The following is a 25479-nucleotide window of genomic DNA, read 5'->3' as shown; positions in this document are numbered from 1 at the left end:
ACAAATTGTGGAATCCAACCATAGGTATGAGTAATGTGACAATGATTTTTTCTGATTTGTACTCTGGCTTTGACTAGATTGGCCAACATTCTGTAGGCTTTGTAGATTTGCCAGTGAAGAACAGTAATTGAGATAGTCAGTCAATTGACACCCTGGTGCTTTTCCGGCTTCATTCGTGTTTCATGTCCTTTGTGTAATGCTTTATAATCCTCTGCCGTGTTCTGCCAACTTGTATAACCTGTCTGACCCATTCTGTAATTTATTGCCTATCCTAGTTTATGTACCATCCTATTTCATAGTCATAGTCATAGTCATAGTCATACTTTATTGATCCCGGGGGAAATTGGTTTCCGTTACAGTTGAACCATAAATAATAAATAGTAATAAAACCAAAAACAGTTAAATAGTAATATGTAAATTATGCCAGGAAATAAGTCCAGGACCAGCCTATTGGTTCAGGGTGTCTGACCCTCCAAGGGAGGAGTTGTAAAGTTTGATGGCCACAGGCAGGAATGACTTCCTATGACGCTCTGTGTTGCATCTCGGTGGAATGAGTCTCTGGCTGAATGTACTCCTGTGCCCACCCAGTACATTATGTAGTGGATGGGAGACATTGTCCAAGATGACATGCAACTTGGACAGCATCCTCTTTTCAGACACCACCGTCAGAGAGTCCAGTTCCATCCCCACAACATCACTGGCCTTACGAATAAGTTTGTTGATTCTGTTGGTGCCTGCTACCCTCAGCCTGCTGCCCCAGCACACAACAGCAAACATGATCGCACTGGCCACCACTTTCACCAGTTTACATCAATTTTAATTTAATTAAGCTTATGTTAGCTCATGTTTGTAATGTACTTCTGTGATAAAAGCTTATTTTTATGGCATTTATGTCCTGTGTATGCCTATGACAATAAACTAAAACGTAGTCCTTTCTGAAACATAGTCATTCACAAATGGGACATGGTGATGGTTGCAACCCCAAATTCTAAGACAGCTTATTGGTATTCCTTTACATCCCTTATATTCCATACTGTCCTTTGGTATCAGAGGTCTACAGACTTAATTGTGAGGTGAAGTGGTTTATTATTGTCATATGTACTGAGGTACATACACACCTGTATGTGTGTGTGTATATGTATGTACAGTACTGTGCAAAAGTCTTAGGCACATATATATAGCCAGGGTGCCTAAGACTTTTGCACAATACTGTAATAATTTTATGTATTGCACTGTACTGATGTGGCAAGAAAAAAACAAGTTTCATGATGTCTGAGTGATGATAAACCGGATTCTGTTATGGGTCTCTATTGTGGACTGAAAGTGGGAAGAAGGTGGGGAGAGAGGAATCATGGTTGGGAAAAGAGGAAGGGAGAGGTGAGGGAGCAGGAAGCACCAGAGAGATATTCTGTAATGATCAATAAACCAATTGTTTGGAACCAAATGACCTTGCCTGGTGTCTCAGGGCTGGGGGTGTCTGCACCCGTGCCACCCCTCACCCCTCCTCTCTCTCCTCTGCCACCTGTCTCATACCCCACCTGCAGCACTCCACCCTCACCATCCCTAACATCCTTTGTTCCTGCCAGATTTACAAATTCATTCTACGCTCCATCTTGACAATAAAAATTGGTGGGGGTCAAAAGGCACGTGCCAAATTTCTTCCTCCCTATCTCCAAAGAAATAAAGATGCTGGTAAGCTTTCTCTCCATTTTAAGATTTTGACTATCTTTTCAATGCTACAAGCCTGCATACCTCCAAGATCTCTGAACTAACTATTCCATCTAAAATAAACCTCTTGCACATCCTTAATTTCTGTTACTTCATTAGTAAAAGTCATGCCTACAACTGCCAAAGGCTATGATTTGGAACTTAATCCCTAAGCCTCTTGTCCTCACTACCATTTTTATTTACTTTCTTAAAGCTTACTTCTTTAGGTCACAATTTATGTGGTTTCATTCTGTTTAATAGCATTCCTATGAGATGCCTTGGGATATTTCACTAAATATTAAAGGTAGTATATAAATACAAAGTATTGCTGCTGCATGTGGAAAGTCAGAAAGCAGAGTAAAGTAGCTGTGGAACAACATTGTATAAAGGAACTATGAGATTCCCAATGTATTGTGATGCAAAAATGTGAGTTCAAAAAAAGCCTAGGTCCAGGAATAAAGAAAAGCATTTTATTTAATAATCTGTGATATAAAAAGTAAATGAATGATACAGTAACATAAAGGCAGAGTACTAAATGAGCCAGTGAAAAAGTCTCTGTGCGTCAGTTTTAGATTCAAGTGGAGCCATCAGCATGAATGGATCTGAAGCCTTGCAGATTTTTGCCAACTATATCACAAAAATGTTGACATCTGTGAGCCGTAAATGAGGGTGCAAGACGGTCAATATCAGTAGACTACTTAACCAGCTACTTTGATGAAATTTGTCCAGTCTTGTTCCATATTGACATCTTATTAGTTAAAAAAAGTCACTGTACAACTGCTAATATTGGAAAGTAGTTTCCATGTTTTCAGTGTCTGGTACAATTAAAAACTGAGTATAATAAGAAAAACAGGCATTTGTAAAGCTAATCTGGCTCGAGCATTTCACAATTTTGTAGAAATATTGTTCAAAATGGTATCAATCTAACCATTGAAACCTACCTAGATGAGCTTACTATGCACAATTAAAGAAGGCTCAGATTGTTCTAAGATAGAACTATCGACTCCTTAGAATTTCAGAAATTCAAGTACATGATTGGTGAGTCAATTAGAATACTTATAAAATATCAATTGACTAATTTGAAACTACTAGAATAGAGAACTTTTTGACAAGTCACAGCTTTATGTCATTGTCCAGGGTCTTCTATTGCCAGCATACCATTGTTAGTTGGTAGCTGGTCATGTAAGTACAGTGTCATTGTAACTGGAAAAGAGATATAAAGAAATGCAAGAACACATATACGCAAAAAAGTACTTTTAAAATTTGATATAAGGTAACCAGGTTTAGAATTCCAAAGAACACTTGGCAATAATCAATCCCTGCAAACAAAGCCCAGAGGGAATGAATCTGCAGTTCATTCATTTGTCCATCTCTACAAATGGAAGAGCTACATAAATATATGTGGCAGGAATTAAATTTGTGATTTTCCCTGTGTCTTTCCTTCGTCTGGTGTTACAACAGATGAGCAGGAAAATTCCCCCTCCCCCCCCCCCCGCCCCGGTCGAGGTCCTCTATATATCTTTAAGTAATATAAGGTTATACTAACATATTGAATAGAATTTTCATTTTGCTATATTAATGCACAGGTAAATGCATCAGAAAAATAGGAAGGAAATAAACTTATTTTGATATCATAATAACTGGTGTGAAATTAACTATTCTCAGAGATCCAGTATATGTTTTTCTTTCAAATGTAAAAGAAACTTTTAAACAGAAGAATAAAAAATGACTTTTATATTTACAGTTTGATTTGATGTATGAAAAAGTCTTGAAGACAACAGTTAAGATTCGTAAGTTCATAATTCACACTGATAAAAGAACAGTTGGGTCACTAAATTGAATAATATGCATATACTGCTTCTTTTAAATTTGAGATCCTCCATTTTTTGCAAACAGATAGAAGTCAAGCAGTGGGATTTATTATTAAGCCACTAAGTATGCACAGTAAATGTCAGAGTATGGCTAGTTTGGCTAAAGGATAATGTAAAATAAAAGTATACTTGGTAATTGTGCAGTAGGAGTAAAGCAAAACTGCGGACCCTGTGTACTGGGTCAGTTGATTGTGCCTAGTCAACTGCAGAGGGTCTGTATTTTTATTTTGTCAGTCAACAATATATTGGGTTAATTGAAGAAACAATATTAATCAATACTCTGACTAGTCACTAGTCATCAAACCTCAGCAGTAACAACAATGTAGATTTTTGCTACAAAAATATTGGTGACTCCATGACGCAAGAGCTTCATCTCAACGGTGAGAAGAAAATCCCTGGGTTCTGTGATTTGCCGTTGTACAAACACAATTCCATTGTGGTTATTCAGTTCCTGCGCATTAAAATAGTTGTCCTCGTTGCCATGGGTGATGGAAAGGAGAATGTTATCTCCAGGAACAGCATGAGAGGGCCCAAATCGGAAGACATTGGTGGGCACTTGGATGTTGGTGGGGAAAGTGAGGTAATAGTAGGTTATTCTTAAAGGCAGGCTTTGGCACTCCTTATTCTCATTGCAAGGCAAGCGCTCACAGCGACTGGAAGAAAGTGAGAGAGGAAAGAGGGGTGTTAATGAACATAAGCAAAGCCAGCAAATCAGTGCAGCAGAAAATAAAAGAATTACCTGCACAGTGGGAATGGATTTCTCCCACTCATCCACTGTAAATTCAACAGAAGTTCTCCCACTGATCCATGTAACTTGCAAAGAGCCAAAGAAAGCCCCAAAATATGGCAGACAAGCAAGAGAAAGTCCATTAAAAAATCATTCAGATTCTTAGATTTAAATTATTTAGATCTTGATCTTTGGCAAGTGGTGGCAGTGGTGAACCTTGTCAGGAGTTCTCTCACATCCCCACCTTAACAATAGAGCAGCCTCACTTTCCCCACCACAAAACCTTGAACAACAGTGTGAAATCTCCATCATCCATGCTGCAGATCTTCCACCATGATTGATGCAAGTGGAGAGGAAAACATTTGTGGAGAATCATCTCCAGCCCCATTCCTATTCAGATGCCGTTTTTTTGCATTTAAGATCATCATTTATTTTAATTTTAATCTTGGCTTGCTAAAAGCATGATCACTTGTTGAGGGCGAACATTCATTTCAGATATTTTGCAAAGATAATACTGGTGAATTCATTGCTGATCCACCAGAACTTTGGCATAGCAAGCCACAAAAATCTCAGGAGAGTTATCAGTGACAACTTAGTAAGGTGAATAACCAAGCAGATATACTTAGGAACTTGCCAATTATTATAGTTCAAGGGTAAGCTCAGCAATCATAGCATAGGGACAGAGCGAGGCAGTGGAAAGCAAAAGGTTAATCCCCAGTGAGACTTGTAGGATTGTACTTGATGAGATTCTTCAGCTTCCTGGGAATATGACTCAGAGGGAAGTTTACAGAAGTTCAAAATGCTGAAAAACAGAATGTGGGTCTCAGTGCTTTTAGAATTATGAAGGAAAAATGAGGACAAGCATCGGTTTACACAAGAATAGCGAACTTGAAAAAAGGGACGAATTGCTTTAGGCAGGATAATATTCACTTAAGGAAATATTAACTGAAATACAGTAGGAAAAAGGCAATTTTAGTTTACAAGGATAAGATGAAATTGGCTGAATGGCTTTTATCCAAAGCTAATTTTTGCTCTTCTGTTACTGACGAGCAGAGTATTATTTTTAAACTCAGTTGCACAGGTCAAAAATACCACTGTTTTCAAAGGCACAGATCAGTCAAGAACGCCTCCCTCCAAGCAAGGTGCTCTACATTAAAATCCTAGTACTATCTTGCCTTCATATTTTACAGCTTCATAGATCATGAGCGCAGCCATTAAAGAACATATTTTACTGTAGGAGAAATAAAGAAACAGATAACCGCTGTGCTGCCATTCTCTGAACTAGACAGTGATGGCAATGCATTGGTTATTCTCAGCACCATCAGCTGTCTGCTTCTGTAGAAGGGTGCAAACGATGTTCCTATTCAATATTCATTCCAAGGAATATTATCTTATTCCCACACTACCTTGTAAGCTTTGAATTAAAGAATGGAAGATAAGTGCTCATATACATAACTGGAAGAAAATAAATGTATTAAAATTATTTTATGATCAGTCTTGTTTTATAATGCTCTTCCGCAACTTGATAATGACAAGAATAACTCTAATCGTAATCATGTGAATGGAGCCAGCAAAAAGGAAGGCCAATACTCAAGTAAATAGAAGATAGGAACCAGGTACCAGCAGTATAAAAGGACAATTAAACCAAAATATTGTGTCAAGAAAAATGTCTAAGTTTGCCCAGCTGAGCAAAAATTATTATGAATGAAGCAGACAATGAAATTGTTGAAAAGTATGTCATCAAAGTGCTAATATGTAGCAAAGGAGAAATAGTCACCAAGATTTTGCCAGTGACCCAAAAAATACTGAAAAAGATGTTACTTCCCTTCTTCAAATATTGACTTAGACTTGGTCCAACACTGAGGGGAAGGCTTTTTGTAATTTTTTAAGCCCATACAACTATTCACATTGACGATAATGAGGTGCCTTCACAGTTGCCACATAACAGAGACAGAGTGTTCACACAAAATTTCAGTGTCACACATTCACTTCCTGTTAATTAACAGTTTCCCCAGGTTGTTGTGCTCTGGGACTTGTAATATGGAACACCTAAAGTACAGCATTGTGGGCTTGGTATCTTCCCTTTTTAAAAATAGACTGTTTTGCCAAAGTGTTATTACTTTAAGTGTGATGAGAGCATGAACTGAAGTGGACACCCACCTTCACATGCAATGAGATCATGACGGATCTGCAGTTCAGCTCCATGTAGGATATCCCTTAACCTCCAAAATAACATGGGTTCTTACAAAGAGTGGCAAATTTCTCTAACAGATCACTGCTTAGACAAAGATCTACCTCATATGATTTGAGTTAAAAATGACAACACAACATTTTACCTGAGAAAGTCATTGTGTAGTTATTGTTTTTAAACAATTTGGAACAATGCCATTAGAAACTGAGGGAGAAAATATATTTATGCCCTGAAGGTGCATGCATAGCAAACACACTGATAGAATCCTCCCAGTGTTAGTTGGAAATTTTCTACATAGTCAGACTCTGTCATCATTTGGAGACTACACAATAATGGCTCTTGGCCAGGATATTAACTTCAAGTATAAGTTTTTAATTGTGGCTGCGATCTCCTTATAGTAAAAAAAAGGAAATGTAGCATACAACAACTTTGAAGATTTGTTTTTAAAGCTGTTGCAGCAAAAGTAATTTTTAATGCCAGTGATCTGTTAAGATGTGATAAATTTCTGGAGTCAACATAGTTATTCAAAGTTCAGTTGTACGTATTGGGGTGTTGAGAGGGAAAGAGCAATGAAGTAAATCAGAAGTTCATCACTTCTAATCCGAACTTCCCCCACCAGATATAAAGGTCACCAGCCAGGTTACTTTCCTTCATCATTGTATGGAATTTGATCTAAGGACAGCCACGAAAACACTCAATGTGACTTTAATCATTGTGTAGCATCCCTACTTTTCCTAACTGATACACATCCTGGGCCTCTGGAACTTCAGAAGAAACTATTCATTTCTGCTGGTAGGCAGAAGAAGGCTGAAAGAATACAAGTTTGGAATTAGGACTGATACATAGAAATTGAATTTCTCTTTATTTTGCTGCTCTAAACGTACAAAAAAGCTGTAAATAGTGAAAGCAAACACAAGGGACTGCAGATGCTAGAAATCAGGAGCAACATACAAAATTCTAGAATTGATGTTTTGGGTCAAGACCCTTCATTAGTACTGGTTAAAAGTTCAAAGCTCAAAGTAAATTTATTATCAAAGTACATATATGTCATCATACTATTTTGAGATTCATTTTCTTGCCAACATTTACAGGAAAAAATACAACAGATTTTTACAAAATACTATACATTAACAAAGACAGACAAACACCAGTGTACATGAAAAACACTAATTGATAGACAGAGAAATTAACTATTTGAACTATAGTTGAGGCACAGAGACATCAAATTTGTATGGTGTTCTTTCAACTGGTTGCATAACTATACTTAGGAGCAACTGTAACAGGGGTAACTGTGATTAAAACCCTAATCTTTGCACAAAGCATAGAGATTTGAAGAAAGAGGAGAAACGGAAGATTGCAGATGCTGGAATCTGGAACAACAAACTATTTGCTGGAGGAAATTAACAGTTCAAGAAGCACCTGTAGAGGAGAGGAACTGTCAATGTTTCAGGGGGAAACCCTGCATCAGGATACTTATTTAAATGTCAACAATTCCTCTCCCCCAGCAGATGTTCTCAACCTACTAAGTTCCTCCATTAGATTGTTGCTCCAGACTGGAAAAAAATTTAACTTTGTTATCATTGATTTGCTGTGCATTATACTCTTATGTCATTGAGCAAGGAAGAAGATTACAGTTTCTTTTATACTTTTACTAGTTTCAACCATTATTACTTTGCCCATAGTCAGAGCTAAGATGAATGTTGGCCTGCCAGAAATCTTGCTTAAATAGCAGAAGCCATCTATGAACTTGGGAGAATAAGCCAACACCTCTATCTGGAATAGAATTTGAAGATTCTGTTGTTACTGGCTTGAAAATGTCAAACACAAAAATACTCACGCCTCTCCAGATTTTCGATAGTTTTCTGGGCAGTCAAAAATCAGGCAGCGGAAACTCCCCTGGACATTGAAGCATGTCTCAGTACCAGAGCAGTTATGTGTCCCTGTAATGCATTCATCAATATCTGGGAAAGGAAACAGATTTTAGGTAATGTTACAAATTTTGTGATTTTCGCAGTATCAATACCTAACTGTTAGGCTGAGCTTCTTGGGAACATGTACAGTCTTGAGCCCCAATGTGTTCGGAAGCTCCCTGCTTTCTCAAAAATTCTTCTACATGTAGGATATGCAATGAACAACAATTTTAAGTTAAAAGATGATTTGTTGATGATAAAAAAAATGGAATGATGTTTGCATACACACGTTTTTCTAATTCCAGTAAATATATCCTAGAACAAAAATAACCTTTTATATACAGTCAAATGAAAATCTGCAGATGCTGGAAATCCAAACAACACACACAAAATGCTGGAGGAACTCAGCTGGTCAGGCAGCATCTTTGGAAAAGAGTAAACAGTCAACGTTTCAGCCAAGTCTTGATGAAGGGTCTCAGTCCGAAAAGTCAAGGTTGTAGTGATGAAATGAATTATTTTATTTGAATTTCTAGCTTCTAGTTGAAGGTTAGCTACTTCACTTCAATACCTTGGGAGTTTCATATATGATAACCACTGAATTGCTATGATTCACAAAAAGATCCTAGGACAGGTGTTCCCAACCTTTTTTTATGCCATGGACCAATACCATTAAGCAATATCATTGACCTCAGGTTGGGAACCCTTGTCCTAGGAGATCTTTGAGAAAGTAACTTCAAATAAATAGACCACTATTTTAGAATTAATATATAAAAATATTACAATTTATTTCCATGTTATTTTTGTAAATTTTGATGATTAATTCAGTGCAACTTACCAACATGCCCTATATCTGCCCAGCTACTAATGATACTGAGTTTTTGATTCAACTATTACTTATTTAATTAGATTAGATTCTAGAACATTAACCTATCATTCCTTTTATCTGGTTTAGTATTTAAGTTTAATTTTCTGCTTAAAATGCCCAAACCTAGAATCATTTTCACAGTTATATACACAGAATGCTGGAGGAACTCAGCAGGTCAGGCAGCATCCGTGGGACTGAATAAACAATTGACACTTCAGGTCAGAAGCCTTCTTCAGGACTGGAAAGAAAGGAGGCAAGGCCCCCTTCAGACAGCCAGAAATGTTAACTGTTCAAATCAAAGATGCTGGTGAACACAGCAGGCCAGGCAGTATCTCTAGGAAGAGGTACAGTCGGCGTTTCCGGCCGAGACCCTTCGTCAGGACTAACTGAAAGAAGAGATAGTAAGAGATTTGAAAGTGAGAGGGGGAGGGAGGGATCCAAAATGATAGGAGAAGACAGGAGGGGGAGGGATGGAGCGAAGAGCTGGACAGTTGATTGGCAAAAGGGATATGAGAGGATCATGGGACAGGAGGCCTAGGGAGAAAGAAAAGGGAGAGGGGGTAAAAACTCAGAGGATGGGCAAGGGGTATAGTGAGAGGGACAGAGGGAGAAAAAGGAGAGAGAGAAAAAGAATGTGTGTATATAAATAAATAACGGATGAGGTATGAGGGGAAGGTGGGGCATTAGCGGAAGTTTGAGAAGTCAATGTTCATGCCATCAGGTTGGAGGCTACCCAGGCGGAATATAAGGTGTTGTTCCTCCAACCTGAGTGTGGCTTCATCTTGACAGTAGGGGAGGCCGTGGATAGACATATCAGAATGGGAATGGGACGTGGAATTAAAATGTGTGGCCACTGGGAGATCCTGCTTTCTCTGGCGGACAGAGCGTAGATGTTCAGCGAAACAATCTCCCAGTCTGCGTCGGGTCTCGCCAGTATACAGAAGGCCACATCGGGAGCACCAGACGCAGTATATCACCCCAGCCGACTCACAGGTGAAGTGTCGCATCATCTGGAAAGACTGTCTGGGGCCCTGAATGGTGATAAGGGATTCCCCCTCGTACCCCACCCGTTATTTATTTATATACCCCACCTCCCCCTCATACCCCATCAGTTATTTATTTATATACATTCTTTTCCCCTCTCTCCTTTTTCTCCCTCTGTCCCTCTCACTATACCCCTTGCCCATCCTCTGGGTTTTCCCCCCTCCCCCTTTTCTTTCACCCTAGGCCTCCTGTCCCATGATCCTCTCATATCCCTTTTGCCTATCACCTGTCCAGCTCTTGGCTCCATCCCTCCCCCTCCTGTCTTCTCCTATCATTTTGGATCTCCCCCTCCCCCTCCCACTTTCAAATCTCTTACTAACTCTTCTTTCAGTTAGTCCTGACGAAGAGCCTCGGCCCGAAACGTCGACTGTACCTCTTCCTAGAGATGCTGCCTGGTTTGCTGCGTTCACCAGCAACTTTGATGTGTGTTGCTTGAACTTCCAGCATTTGCAGATTTCCTCATGTTTGCGAATGTTAATTGTTTATTTATTTCCAAAGATGCTGCCTAAGCAGCTGAGTTCCTCAGCATTTTGTGTATATTGCCTGGATTTCCAGCATCTGTAGGATCTCTTGTGTTTATATTTACAGTGCACTTCATCTTATTATTATAAATTGAAAATGATCTTTTTCCTCTGGAGTAAGATGAACTTAAAGACATTTCTCTGTTGTTTTGTGTCAGTTTGGACACCACCTTTGAACGAAACCACAGGAGATGCAACACAGCTTTTTTTAATCTTATTCAGGGACCCAAACACTTCTTCCAATTGAGAGAAGATTTATTTGCACTTTCAACAATTTGGAATACTGAATTTAACATCATGATATGGACTAGTCCACGATGAAAAATCCAGACACAGATTGGGTGAATGATTTTTCAGAAAACTCCCAATACGTCTCCAAGGGTGACCTGTATTTCAAGGATTAAAGCTGATCCTCCTGCATTTTCCATCCTTATTTCCCTCAGTAATTTAGGTTACTATTACTTTGTTCAGGATGATTTCCTTATTTTGAAGTCCATCCAATTATCCTGGTATCTCTCCTTTATCACCTTTTAACTCAATCAGTCTCAACCTTGGACAAGGAGGTGGGTAGGATGCTCAGTCCAGAAAATAGCTGGAGTTAGGGAGGCTGGCCTTGTGCTGATGTGATCACATGTGAAAATGGCTTTGGTTCTGTGAACGTAAGAAATTGACCTGAGCTTAGACCATCTGGCCCTTTGAACCTGCTCTGCCATTCAGAAAGATCATAGCTGAACTTTTACCTCTGTACCACTTTCCTGTACTAACCCCATGTCTTTTGATCCTTTTAATATTCAAACATCTATTGATCTTGCCTTTAATATACAAATGAGATAAAAATCAATTTTCCACAGTTCCCATAATAAAATGAAGCAGCTTCAGCAATTAATGTTGACCCATCAAATATAGAGCATGTCCTTGTTTGCCAACAGACTTCTAAGTTTTTACAAAGTATGATTGGCATTACTATATCAGACATGCTGTTTTCTACCCTTTCACCGAAATATTTTGTTGTGGTCCCAGACTTAAAGGCTTCAAAGGGCTAAAGGCACTGATCTGGAAAATACGGGTCAGTGATTGTAGGGCACCAACATTGACATCAAGCTCACAGCTTATCAGGGTGAACTCAGGTTGTCATCTGCAGCATTTTGTGGTGCTGAAGTGATGATACTTGTTCTGTGATGCCACTTCTTTCTCTCTCTAAACAATCTAAGTAAAGGCTGGGTTGCTCACAGGGATATTCAATATTTATAACACATTTGTAGAATGGGTTTGTGTTGTTACAGTAAATAAAATGCAAACCATTCAGCACATAGAACACCTGGAGATTCAAAGGTTTGTAATACATTGATAAATTGGAAGTTTTTTTAATGTTATTTCCTGGGATTTGTCTGGCCAGCCTAGTTCCACTTTGTTACAGGTCAGTGATAGTCCAGTTTATTAATTTTATATAAAAATGCTGGCCATAAAACTCAGTTCAACAGCCCTGATTTTGGGCACTGTGGATAAAAATTAGTTCCAATATGCCAGCTGATGGGCAAGGGCATGATTCTGGTGTAAGATATGGTGGCAACCAGTTGGCGAGTCTATCAGCCTGTGTCAACATCATGATCCATCCAGTAAAAGGTGCAACCCTGGAGCAATAACCTGCTGGAACTCAACAGGTCAAGCAGTATTTGGAGGGGCTGAGAGAGGAAAGGAATTGTCGATGTTTTAGGACAAACCCACCAGCAGGAAGACCTGCCGAGTTCTTCTATCAGACTGTTGGTTGCTCCCGTTTCCAGCACCTGTTTTCCCTCATATCTCCAAAGCTGCAACCCTGCTGTGCTGCCAGATGGGAGCTACATTCTCCAGTTGTCACCCACAAAAGCAAGAAGGACCCACCCACCAACACTATGTAAAGGGATCAACTGCATTTTGATCAGGTTTTGATTGATTTCTCCTGGACATTGCTGTGATGAGTCAATGAACTGGTGATTTCTCAAGTTCCTTAAAATAGCTGAAGCCAGTAGTGGTTAGTAGGCCAGGTGCTAAAGGATTATTTTTCTTTAAAAGCTTCCTCACAAATTAAGTTGTATTTGCAGGAATCTGTGTTGGAATGCTGGAGAATTCTGGACTGGCCAGGGAGAATAAGAGACAGCATGCAAATAGAACAAGCTGCTAGAAAATTAAGAAGGATGAGGAGAAGTGTGGGGAGAGCCAGCCTTGGATAACTAAGGAAATAAAAGATAGTATCAAATTAAAAGCTCGTGTACAAAGTTGCAAAGAGTAGAGGAAGACTGGAGGATCAGGAAAACTTGCAACAGAGAACAACTAAACAAGAAATAAGGAAAGGGAAGATAGAGTATGAAAGTAAATTAGCACAAAATATGCAAAGCGGAAGAGGGTGGCTAAAGTCAACGTAGGTCCCTTGGAAGACGAGAAGGGGATATTGATATTGGGTGATAAGGAAATGGCTGAGGCATTGAACGACTATCTTGTGTCAATCTTCACGGTGGAGGACACGTCTAATATGCCAAAGAAGAATGCTATGGACGAAATGGGAGGTGAGGACCTCGATAAAATCACTGTCACTAAAGGGATAGTGATGAGCAAACTAGAGGGCCTGAAAGTAGATAAGTCTCCTGGTCCTGATGGGATGCATCCCAGGGTGCTGAAGGAATTGGCGGAGGTTATAGTAGATGCGTTAGTAATCATTTATCAAAACTCTCTAGACTCCGGGCAGGTCCCGGCGGATCAGAAGACAGCAAATGTCACGCCAATTTTTAAAAAAGGATATAGGCAAAAGACAGGCAACTATAGGCCAGTTAACTTAAAATCTGTAGTTGGGAAAATGCTTGAAGCTGTCATTAAGGAAGAAACAGCAAAACATTAAGAAAGGAGTGGTTCCATTAGACAGATACAGCATGGGCAGGTCCTGTCTGACAAGCTTACTGGAGTTCTTTGAGACATAATGAGTGCAGTGGATAGAGGGTGGATGTCATATACTTGGATTTCCAGAAGATGTTCAATAAGGTGCCGCACAAGAGACTTATAAATTACAGTTGCATGGAGTTGGAGGAAGTGTATTGGCATGGATAGTGGATTGGTTAACCAACAGAAGGCAGAGAGTTGGTATAAATGGGTGTTTCTCCAGTTAGCAGTCAGTGGTGAGTGGGGTGCTGCAGTGGTTGGTGCTGGGCCTGCAGCTGTTTACCCATTTACATTGATAATTTGGAAGCAGAGACTGAGTGTAGTGTAGCAAGATTTGCTGATGACACTAAACTGAGTGGAACAGCAAATTGTACAGAGGATGTGGAGAGTCTGCAGAGGGATATAGATAGGTTAAGTGAGTGGGCCAAGATCTGGCAGATGAAATACAATGTTGGTTAATGCGAGATCATCCACTTTGGAAGGAATAATAGAAGAGCAGATTATTGTTTAAATGGTGAAAGATTGCAGCATGCTGTTGTGCAGAGGGACTTGGGAATGCTTTTTCATGAATCACAAAAAGTTGGCTTGCAGGTACAACAGGTTATTAAGAAGTCAAATGGAATGTTAGCCTTCATTTCTAGAGGGATTGAATTCAAGAGCAGGAAGGTCATGCTGCAACTATACAGGGTACTGGTGAGGCTGTACCTGGAGTACTGTGTGCAGTTCTGGTCTCCATACTTTGGAGGCAATGCAGAGGAGGTTCACCAGGTTGATTCCAGGGATGAAGGGGTTATCCTATGAGGAGAGATTGAGTCGCCTGGGACTATACTCTCTGGAGTTCAGAAGAATGAGAGGGGATCTTAAAGAAACATATAAAATTTTGAAAGGGATAGGGAAGATAGAAGTAGAAAAGTTGTTTCCATTGGTAGGTGAAACTAGAACTAGGGGACATTGCCTCAAGATTCAGGGGAGAAGATTTAGGACGGAGATGAGGAGAAACTGTTTTTCCCAGAGAGTGGTGAATCTATGGAATTCTCTGCCCAGAGAAGCAGTTCAGGCTTCCTCACTAAATATATTTAAGGTACAGTCAGATAAGTTTTTACATAGTAAGGGAATTAAGGGTTATGGGGAAAAGGCAGGTATATGGAGCTGAGTTTACAGACAGATCAGCCATGATCTTATTGAATGATGGGGCAGGCTCGATGGGCCAGAAGGCCTACTCCTGCTCCTATTTCTTATGCTCTTATGTTCATTACATTGTCATGTAGTCATTGCACACACCTATATCAGACATTACAATCTTTCATTGCCAGGATTGCACGTTCAATTATGGGTTCCTTCAATTAATTTTATGGGATCTGGATGTTGCCATGAGGGCCAGGATTTATTGCTACCCCTAATTTTCAATAAGAAAGTGGTCTTCTTGAACTGTGCCTACCATGCTCTGATGGTAAAAGAAATTAAAATTAGTCTTGTGGATAGGGTAGTAATCAAGTAGACTGTTTTGTCCTAGATGGTTTTGATCTTCTTGAGCTGCAGTTACACTCATCCAGTCAGGGAAAGCTGTTTCTTCACACTCCTGGCTGGTGTTTGTTGGGATAGACTCTGAGAGGTCACTCACTGCAGGACACCCAGCCTCTGGACCAACCTTGCAGACATGCTTTTTATGTTGTCATCTACCTGCTGAACAGAGCCTACTCCCATCTGGATAAGCAGGACTGCACTGTGAGGATCATGTTTTTGGATTTCTCAAGCGCCTTCGATACCATACAGCCCTCAATGCTAGAGGAAAAGTTCTGTTCAATGAAGGTCGACACTTCCATTGTACCCTGGATAATGGAGCACCTGACTGGCAGACCACAGTTTGTGCGGCCGCATGTCAGACATGGCAAAAAGCAGCACAGCAGCCCCACAGGGGACTGTATTGGCTCCCTACCTGTTTATCCTGAACAACTCGGACTTTAGAAACAACACTGAGTCATGCCACCTATCCACACAGACTCAAGGTTGTATTTACTGCCTCAGATGCATCTACTAAATACTGACTTGAAGGGGTGAGTAATAATGCAATCAATTATTTTGAGTTTAATAATAGTAATAAATTTAGACCAATTTGTAGAAGGTAGTTTTCACTTTGACATGAAAGAGTCTTTTCTATTGATCACTGTCAAAAAAACCAAATTAAATCCACTGTGATTCAATGTTTTAAAATAATAGAACATGAAAATTTCCAAGGTGGGTGAATACTTTTTATAAGCACTGTATGAACAGGTGAAATTTAAAAAAAAAACTTACTTGCAGGAGTATCATTGGCACAAAGCATCATAAGCACCATTCACAAGAAAAGTATTAATTAAACTATGCACAATTTTTACAAGCAAGAAACCAATTAGAACAAGAAAATCAAGTCCATTTTAATGCAAAGTGATCAAAGTGGTCCTGGAGCTGCTAAACTGTAGTGATTAGGGTTTTTGGATTGATTCAAAAATAGACTGGTTGAAGAACCTGGTGGTATGGGACTTCAGTCTTCTACACCTCCTGCCAGTGGTAGCTGTGAGAAAATGGCATAGTCTGGATAGTGAGGATCTTTGATGATGGATGTTACCTCCATAAGGCTGTGCCTCATGTAAATACAACCAATGGCATGGAAGGATGTGCCTGTGAATTATGTGGGGTGATTGATAAGTTCGTGGTGGTAGAAGGAGTCAATTTTAGAAAACCTAGCACATTTATTTTTCAACATAGTCCCCTCCTACATGTACACACTTAGTCCAGCGGTCGTGGAGCATACGGATCGCTTCTTTGTAGAAGTGGCCCACGGCAGGGGTGATTGATAAGCTCGTGGCCTAAGGCAGAAGGAGATGAGTTATACAGCTCTCATTAATGCACGTGCAGTTCAACTCTTTGAGTGAAAATGCAGAAAGTTTGAAGTTAATAACTCATATCCTTCTATGTAGGCCACGAACTTATCAATCACCCCTGCTGTGGACCACTGCTGGAGGTCCAAGAATCCAACTTCTCCAAAGAAGGAATCCGTATGCTCCACAACCGCTGGACTAAGTGTGTAAATGTAGGAAACATAAATGTGCTAGGCTTTCTAAAACTGACTCCTTCTACCTTAGGCCACGAACCTATCAATCACCCCTCGTATTAGGCTGAATCTTGTTTGCATGCATGCATAAACTATTTCATTTTTGAGAAGGTGTGAATGCATTTAAGCATTGTCCAATCATCAAACATCCCCACTTCTAACTTAAATTATGGTGGAAAAAACATCATTAATAATGGAGCTGAACATAAACTGGGCTTAGGGCACTGCCCTGAGGAATCCTGGCAATGATGTTCTGAGGCTGAAGTAATTGATATCCAACGAGCATGATCATTCTTTGAGTAAGATGTAACTCTAGTCATTGGAGTGTCCTGGTGTACCCCTTGTTGTTTTAATTGGTCAAATGCTGCCTTGATGTCAAGGACTGTGACTCTCGCCTTGCCTCAGCGATTCAATTCCTTAAGACATTTTTTACACAAAGGCAGAGGTGAGATCCGGAGCTGATATGTCATGATGAAACCAGAACTAGCCATTAAGGAGCAGATTATCAGAAAGTGTGAGTCGCCTGCTTTAAATATTAGTAGCCCTTCACATTGTATGAGTTTAGAACAACTCGACTATAATTTATTGGATATGATATGGGCTGCTTTTGTGAACAGCACGTGTCTAGGCAATTTTCCATAACATCAGGTAGTTGCTAGAATTGTAATTGGCCTGGAGCACGGCTAGTTCTGGAATTCAAGTCTACAAATTCCATTGCCCTCGCTGTATTTAGTTCTCTCGACCATTTCTTGATCCATGCAGGAAGTGGATCAGCTGAAGACCATCTCCTACACTTGATTTTTATGACAAAGAAAAATTCCATTTAGTCTATCAGATCCATGCCAGATCCCAGCAGGGAAACCCCATTAATTCTATTTTTCCTCTTATTTACCTTATTCTTTCTCTCATGTGCCTGTACTTCTATACTTTTTTGCAACATACCTACATTTAGGGATAATTTTCAATCAAACTTACAGCATATGTTGAGATGAGGGAGGAAACTGGAGCACAGATGAGAAACCTACCCGATCATGGAGCAAACCCCACACAGACATCAGTGAGCTGAGTGCCTGGTTTTTGTGTTGCCTTGAGATGGCAGGCACCTCAGGAGGAATCCGAAAAGGATCATATATTCAGTACTTCTGGCTGAGCATGGTTTCAAATGTGCAAGATCTAACGATACACCTTTTTTCAATTTTCTCGCTTGGCCAGGTTCCAATGCTCAGCTATCTGAAAGTAGTGCAGAGCTAAACTGAAGGACAGTGAGGTAACAGGATCTGCAGCTTATTAATTATCACAGAATATGAGATGAGGGGGACATGGGATAGATTCAGAATCAGGTTTAATATCAGTGGCATACTTGCAGTTTTGCAGCAGCAGTATATGGCAATACATAATCATAAACATCTATAAATTACAACATATATAGTGCAAAAAGAGAAGGGAAAATTCATGGGTTCATTGTCCATTTAGAAATCTCGCGGAGGGGAAGACATTGTTCCTGAAATGTTAAATGTATGTCTTCAGGCACCTGTACCTCCTCCTTGGTAGTAGCAATGAGAAGGGAGCATGTCCTGGGTGATGTGGGTCCTTAATGATGGATGCCACCTTTTTCGCAGGTGTCCTGGACTCTGGAGAGGCTAGTGCTCATGATGGAACCGGCTGAGTTTACAACTTTCTACAGCTTTTTCTGATCCTGTGAAGTGGCCCCACCATACCAGACAGGGATGCAACCAGTTAGAATGCTCTCCACGGTACATCTGTAGAAACTTGCGAGCGTTTTCTGGTGTTATGGACTGTATTTATTCCTTAAACATCTCTGAACTTGATTAGTAAGTCATTTGCACTTGGTCTTAGCTGCACAAAGTGGCTGTCTCCATTTCCTACATTAGAACAGTGACTAAGCTTCAGAAGTACTTCATTACCTATAATTGTATTTATTTTAAAGACCAGTGAGAGAAATACTCGCGTCTTTCAAGAAACATCATCCTTTAGCTTTAAAGAAAGGCTTGAGTTTCTTTCCACCCTGACAGGTGAGAAGCCTTAGACTTTGGCATCCTGCTCTTTGGTGATAAACTGGTAGAGACAAAAGCACCTTTTAGAGGTGAGAGAATGCTCAGATCTCAGACAGAAAAGGAAAAGAGTGATTTTGCTGAAAGAAGATTTCCAACCACTTCAAGTAATCGTGCTGTTTTGTTTTCCTTAAACAGTTTCAAGAATTTCTTTTTGGAATTTGTACCTTTTTTTAAAAAAGTGTCACATAAATTAAAAAGAAAAGATGTGCATCAGCAAGAGGAATAATGAAAGCACTTATCATGAAACCATTACTGGTATTTTCTCCTTTAGTCCCTGATTCATATGAATGAACAAAAAAGATAATTATTAGTGAATAAAATACATCCAACATGCAATATCAAGCAATATTTTGAGAACTTTAAACCATTATGGCAGCATACTACAGAAACATTGAGCTAATTTTCATCAACTCATTGCCCCCTATGCATTAATTCCTGAGCACTAAGGAAAGCATTTAAAGGCTTCCACCTGTTTTTGTACGATTGCTGGCAAGCTGCAGGGTGGACAAGGGCAGCTCCCATGTAATTAACACAAGGAGTCTTTCTGCTGCTCCTTTTGCTTCCAGTGTGAGAATGTGAAAATAACAGCCATTGATCACAGTGCATGGTACTGAGTAACACGAGCAACTAGTCATAAATAATCTTACTCTGTCATCTTTCATTTATTTATGTTCATGGGCTTGCTTCTTTATTGGCATCTAGTGAATCCTTGGGTCAAGTAATTCAATTCAGTTTCCTTTATTGCCATCAGTAGATCTTCTGAGAATTCATCATTATCATAGCTGCTGGGTGCACCAAGAGATGCCTGGCAGTTCAAAATGCTTGAGAAGGGTTCTGTGCCTGCCTGCAGATGATCCAACCTTGCTCAGCTGGACAGCTTGTGTAAGGTGGGATTTCAGCCCCCAGCATAACTGTAATATCTGGCATAAATATCTGTTAGAGAATTACCTGTTGTGCTTCTTGGCTCTTTAGCAATATTATTTCCCTTTGCATTAATAGTATTATTCCTAGTACTGTGTGGTTTAATTGACAAGAGTGATTACTAGGCAGCAAAACCTGACTGACTATTCCTACCAGGAAACCACAACCCACATGTGTTACATAGTTTTATGACACAGTGGCTTCAGAGGTTCAGTCTCAGCCAGCTCTATCATGGTAACAAGCCTTTCTTGCATCGAGGTCATCAAGAAGGCAACATCCATCATGAAGGACTCTCACCAACCTGCACTGTACTGCTGCCACAAAACAACAAGTTTGATGACTAATGACTTGATTCTGACTTGCCGATTTTAGTATTTGTTTAATTGTTATTCTTCACTGTGCTAGATTCCCACTCATAAAGGTACAGACATAAACTTAATTCTACTTATTTTGACTGAAGATCAAGGTCCCAAAAAGTTAACTTTGATTTTCTCCCTATGGATAGATGCTACCTGACCTGATACTGTAAGTGTTTCCAACGTTCTTGGTTTCAATTTAAGATGAAAGTTTACTTCATTCACATTCGGAAATTGAATTTCACCTTATCTTGGTGCACTAAATGCATGCTAGGTTTTTTCCTGATGCCAAATTGTACATATTCTAAAAGAATCTCACAAATTTGGAATGTCCTGACTTTGGGAAACCATGGTTTCCTCTCATTAGGGATTTTTTTAAGCGCGTCGCACCAGACAGTCAGCCATTCTTGTCTGGCATGTGATGTCAGGATTAGTCTCCTTTCAGATTAACTGGGTCACGATATAAACGTTCCTAACGCGACCTTCTTTTTTAACGAGGCCGAGTGGCTAGCTGGACACTCAACATGGCACGGATGGAAAGCGTGCTCGGGGGTGGCCGACTTGTATTGGAACTCGGGAGCCTTCGCTCCAGAGCCATTGCACCACCAGCCAGCCTCATTAGGGATAATTAAGGTACAAGTCTATTGTTTACAGATATCAATGTTTATTCCCACTCTCTTTTTTAGGAGATCGTTCACTACTATGAGGGAGTCTTCAGGGCCTCAGTGCTGCCTATCTGTAGATGAGGTAAAGCCAGTTGAGGGGTTGGAAAAGGGTTCGCCACTTGGGTCTTTAGATAGAAACTCCCTGAAACAAGTCCTAGGCCACCATGAGTAGTGGCGTTGTGCTTGAAGCTACCAATTTATTAAAATGTCATGGAGTGGATGTTGGGGTGGCCAGTTGGTGGCGTGATTATAAATCCTAAAACAATGTCATTGAGTAGAAGGCACTTGTAACTTAACAAGATTCTCTCCTTCAAGCACAATACAGTATAATATTAGTTAAAATGTGAGTTAATATGAGGTTAATACAGCAAGTTGCAACCTTTGTATCCAATTGCTGTCAATAAGTTAAAAAAATAATGGCACTATGCATTTTGATGACATTATCATATATGAGGCATATGATGGGGGTGTGAGATCAATGTTCAAGAGTATCATGACAATTAGTTCCCAGTCCAGTTTCTTCATGGTAGGATTTCAAGAGGAAACCAGAACAAACAATTCAGAATGTGCAGTACCTCCTTAATTGCAGTAAAATACCTGAAATGAGCCCTATTTGATTTACTAAAGTATAGTTTAAAAAGATAACAAGTCAGTTCCCCTGCAGAGATATTTTCCTACCTTGACAGTTACGCCCATTAGATGCGAGAGCATAGCCGGCAACTGGACAAGCACACTGGAAGCTTCCAGGAATATTGACACATCGATAGGAGCAAATGTTGCCTCCGGCAGGTAATGCACATTCGTCAATGTCTACAACCAAATGCAAAGAAATATGTGGTATGAATAAGACAACTATCATGAAGAGGTTACATGCGATGTAACATGAAGAGCTATCCCTCAATCAACATCACAAAGATAATCTGGTCACGTTTACATTGTTTTGACATTACTATGCACAATTTGACTGCAAAAGACTCCAAACCTGTCTATTGCTATTCTGTCATTTCTTTACCACTCTCTTTTACTCTCACTGTCTCTCTTCCTGGCATCTCTCCTTCCTTCCAACATGTCACAAACATTACTTAGTTGTTCTTCTCCCCCAGCTTCTGCACTTTTTGACACTGAAGTTTTCCAATTCTGATGAAAGTCATTCATCTAAACATTAACTCTTCACAGACCTAACCTGACTTGTATGTTACTTCCAACATGTTCTGTTAGATTTGAAAGTTTTAACAAATGCAGTATTTTCCCTTTGTTTGCGTAAAGTCATGACTTCTAATCACTGTGCTTTCATTATGAGAGCCACAGTGTTTCAGGGGGTTCCATGAATGCAGTGAATATTGAGAAGACGAACACAGTTTATACTACTTAAGGTGCATTGTCTTCACTAATAGTCCTTTGTGAGGTTTTCCTTTGGCTTATGAAAAAACCCGTAAGAAAAGGATGTTTAACTGAGCTAGTGAGCTGGGAAATAGTTTGTGGCAGGGGCAGATACTAAATTAAAAGCAAAGTTCAAAATAGGTTGGTGTGTTTTCCCTATTTTAAGTAGTTCTCACCTGAGTGTGGAGGTAAAGAGATTTGCTCTCACTTCATGCAGAAGTTGATTAGTAATGGCTTATCTGAACACTGATAAAATTTATTCAGCTACTGTTTAGCTTCTGGTAAACTAATTAAAAGGCTAGATTAACATTTCAGTAGACAGGGTCACCCATGGAGTGAAGATGGAATATATAATGTTCCATGTGAATATTGGTGCTTCATCACAAGACCATAAGACACAGGAGCAGAGTTAGGCCATTCGGCCAGTCGAGCCTGCTCTGCCATTCCATCATGGCTGATTTATTACCTCTCTCAACGCCGTTCTCCTGCCATATCCTCATAACCTTTGATATCCTGATTTATCAAGAACCTGTCAACCTCCACCTTAAATATACCCAATGACCTGTCAATAACAGCTGTCTGTGGCAATGAATTCCACAGATTCACCACCCTCTGGTTAAAGAAAATTTTCCGTATTTCTGTTCTAAACTCACATCACTCAACTCTGAGGCTGTGTCCTCTGGTTCTAGACTCCCCCACTATAGAAAACATCCTCTCCACATCCATACTATATAGACCTTTTAATATTCGATAGGTTGCAATGAGATCCCCCTCATTCTTCTAAACTCCAGCAACTACAGGTCCTAAGCCATCAAACAGTCTTCATATGTTAGCCCTTTCTTTCCTGGGATAATTCTCATGAACCTCCTCTGCACCCTCTCTAATGCCAGCTCATCTCTTCTTAGATAAGGGGCCAAAAATGGCTCATAATGCTCCAACAGCGGTCTGACGAATCCTTATAAAACCTTAGCATTACAACTTTGTTTTTGTATACTAGTCCTCTCAAAATGAACGCTAACATTGCAATTGCTTTCCTTACCACCAACTTAATATGCAAGTTAACCTTCAGGGAAACCTGCATGACAACTCCATTTGCACCTCGGATTTTTGAATTTTCTCCCCATTTAGAAAATAGTCAACACCTTTATTCCTTCTGCTAAAGTGCATGACCATGCACTTCCCTACGCTGTATTCCATCTGTCACATCTTTGCACTTTCCCCCAAGCTGTCTAAGTTCTTCTGCAGACACCTTGCTTCCACAACACTACCTGCCCCACAACCTATCTTTTGAATCGTCCACAAACTTGTCTACAAAACCATCATTCCTTCATCCAAATCATTGACATAACACGAAAAGAAGCAGCCCCAACACCAACCCCTATGGCACACTACTAGTAACTGGCAGCCAACCAGAAAAGGCCCCCTTTATTCACTCTTTCCCTCCTGAAAATCAGACAATCCTCTAATCATGCTAGAGTCTTTCTTGTAATATCATGGGCTCTTATCTTGTTAAGCAGTCTCATGTGCGGCACCTTACTGAAGACCTTCTGAAGATCCAAATAAACAACATCCACTGACTCTTCTTTGTCCATCCTACCTGTTATTTCTTCAAAGAATTCCAACAGATTTATCAGGCAAGATTTTCCCTTTAGAAAACCATGCTGACTTTGACCTACTTTATCATATGCCTCTGAAACCTCATACTTAATAATAGACTCCAACATCTTTCCAACCACTGAATTCGGGCTAACTGGCCTATAATTTCCTTTCTTCTGCTCCCTCCCTTCTTAAAGAATGGAATGACATTTGCAATTTTCCAGTCCACAGGAACCATTCCAGAATCTAATGAGTCTTGAAAGATCATTACTAATGCCTCCACAATCTCTTCAGCTACCTCCTTCAGAAGCCTGGAGTGTAGTCTATCTGGTTAAAGTGACTTATCTACTTTCAGACTTTTCAGCTTCCCAAGTACCTTCTCCTTAGTAATAGCAATGACACTTACTTATTCCTCCTGACAGCCTTGCATTTCTGGCAATCTGCTAGAGTCTTCCACAGAGAAAACTGATGGAAATACTTAGTAAGTTCATCCACCATTTCTTTATCCCCCATTACGACCTCTCTAGCAAGAGTTTCCAGCAGTCTGATATCAACTCTAATCTCCCTTTTACTCTTTGCATAGCTGAAAATCTTTTTGTATCCTCTTTTACGTCATTGGCGAGCTGACCTTTATATTTCATCTTTTCTATCTTTATGGCTTTTTTAGTTGCCTCCCGATCCTCTACCTTCCCAATAATTTTTGCTGTATTTTATGTCATCTCTTCTGCTTTTACGCTGCCTTTGGTTTTCCTTGTCAGCCACAGTTGCCTCAATCTCTCTTCAGAATACTTCTTCATCTTTGGGATGTATCTTTCCTGTGCCTTCCAAATTCCCTCCAGAAACACCACCCACTGCTTTTCTGCCATCACCCCTGCTAATGTCCCCTTCCAGTCAATTTTGACCAGCTACCATCTCATGCCTCTAAATCCCTTTACTCCACTGTAATACTGATACATCACAGAGTGAATTCTGTCATATTGTGATTACTGCCTACTAAGGGTTCCTTTACTTTAAGCTCCCTAATCAAATCTGGGTCATTACCCAACACCCAATCCAGAATTGCTGCTCTCCTAGTGAGCTCAACCACAAGCTGCTCTAAAAAGCCATCTCGTGGGCATTCTACAAATTCCCTCTCTTGGGATCCAGCACCAACCTAATAGATCCCTGGTAGATTTGAGGTTGAGTCCAGGTTGAGTCGGTGGTGAAGAAGGCGAATGCAATGTTGGCATTCATTTCTAGAGGAATAGAGTATAGGAGCAGGGATGTGATGTTGAGGCTCTATAAGGCACTGGTGAGACCTCACTTGGAGTACTGTGGGCAGTTTTGGTCTCCTTATTTAAGAAAGGATGTGCTGACGTTGGAGAAGGTACAGAGAAGATTCACTAGAATGATTCCGGGAATGAGAAAGTTAACATATGAGGAACGTTTGTCCGCTCTTGGACTGTATTCCTTGGAGTTTAGAAGAATGAGAGGAGGCCTCATAGAAACATTTCGAATGTTGAAAGGCATGGACAGAGTGGATGCGGCGAAGTTATTTCCCATGATGGGGGAGTCTAGTACCAGAGGGCATGACTTAAGGATTGAAGGTCGCCCATTCAGAACAGAGATGCGAAGAAATTTTTTTAGCTAGAGAGTAGTGAATCTATGGA

General features: G+C 40.0%; 1 protein-coding gene across 4 annotated transcripts in view; it reads right to left on the bottom strand.

Annotated features, from left to right (window-relative positions):
* fbln1 (fibulin 1) overlaps nucleotides 1-25479 on the bottom strand; it is a 99959-nt gene that overhangs the window by 24083 nt on the left and 50397 nt on the right. For 3 of the 4 annotated variants that reach the window (XM_072267793.1, XM_072267790.1, XM_072267792.1), the window contains 2 exons: nucleotides 21533-21664; nucleotides 8334-8457 (listed from right to left, as the gene is read on the bottom strand). In XM_072267793.1, coding sequence (XP_072123894.1) covers nucleotides 8334-8457; nucleotides 21533-21664 — 256 coding nt within the window. Of the gene's footprint in view, nucleotides 1-2163; nucleotides 4232-8333; nucleotides 8458-21532; nucleotides 21665-25479 lie in introns of those variants that run through there. The other variant, XM_072267791.1, reaches the window with a different exon arrangement.

The sequence above is a fragment of the Mobula birostris genome, chromosome 9, assembly GCF_030028105.1.
Source record: "Mobula birostris isolate sMobBir1 chromosome 9, sMobBir1.hap1, whole genome shotgun sequence".
Classification (NCBI taxonomy): Eukaryota; Metazoa; Chordata; class Chondrichthyes; order Myliobatiformes; family Myliobatidae; genus Mobula; species Mobula birostris.
This window is presented reverse-complemented; position numbering and strand designations above follow the sequence as displayed.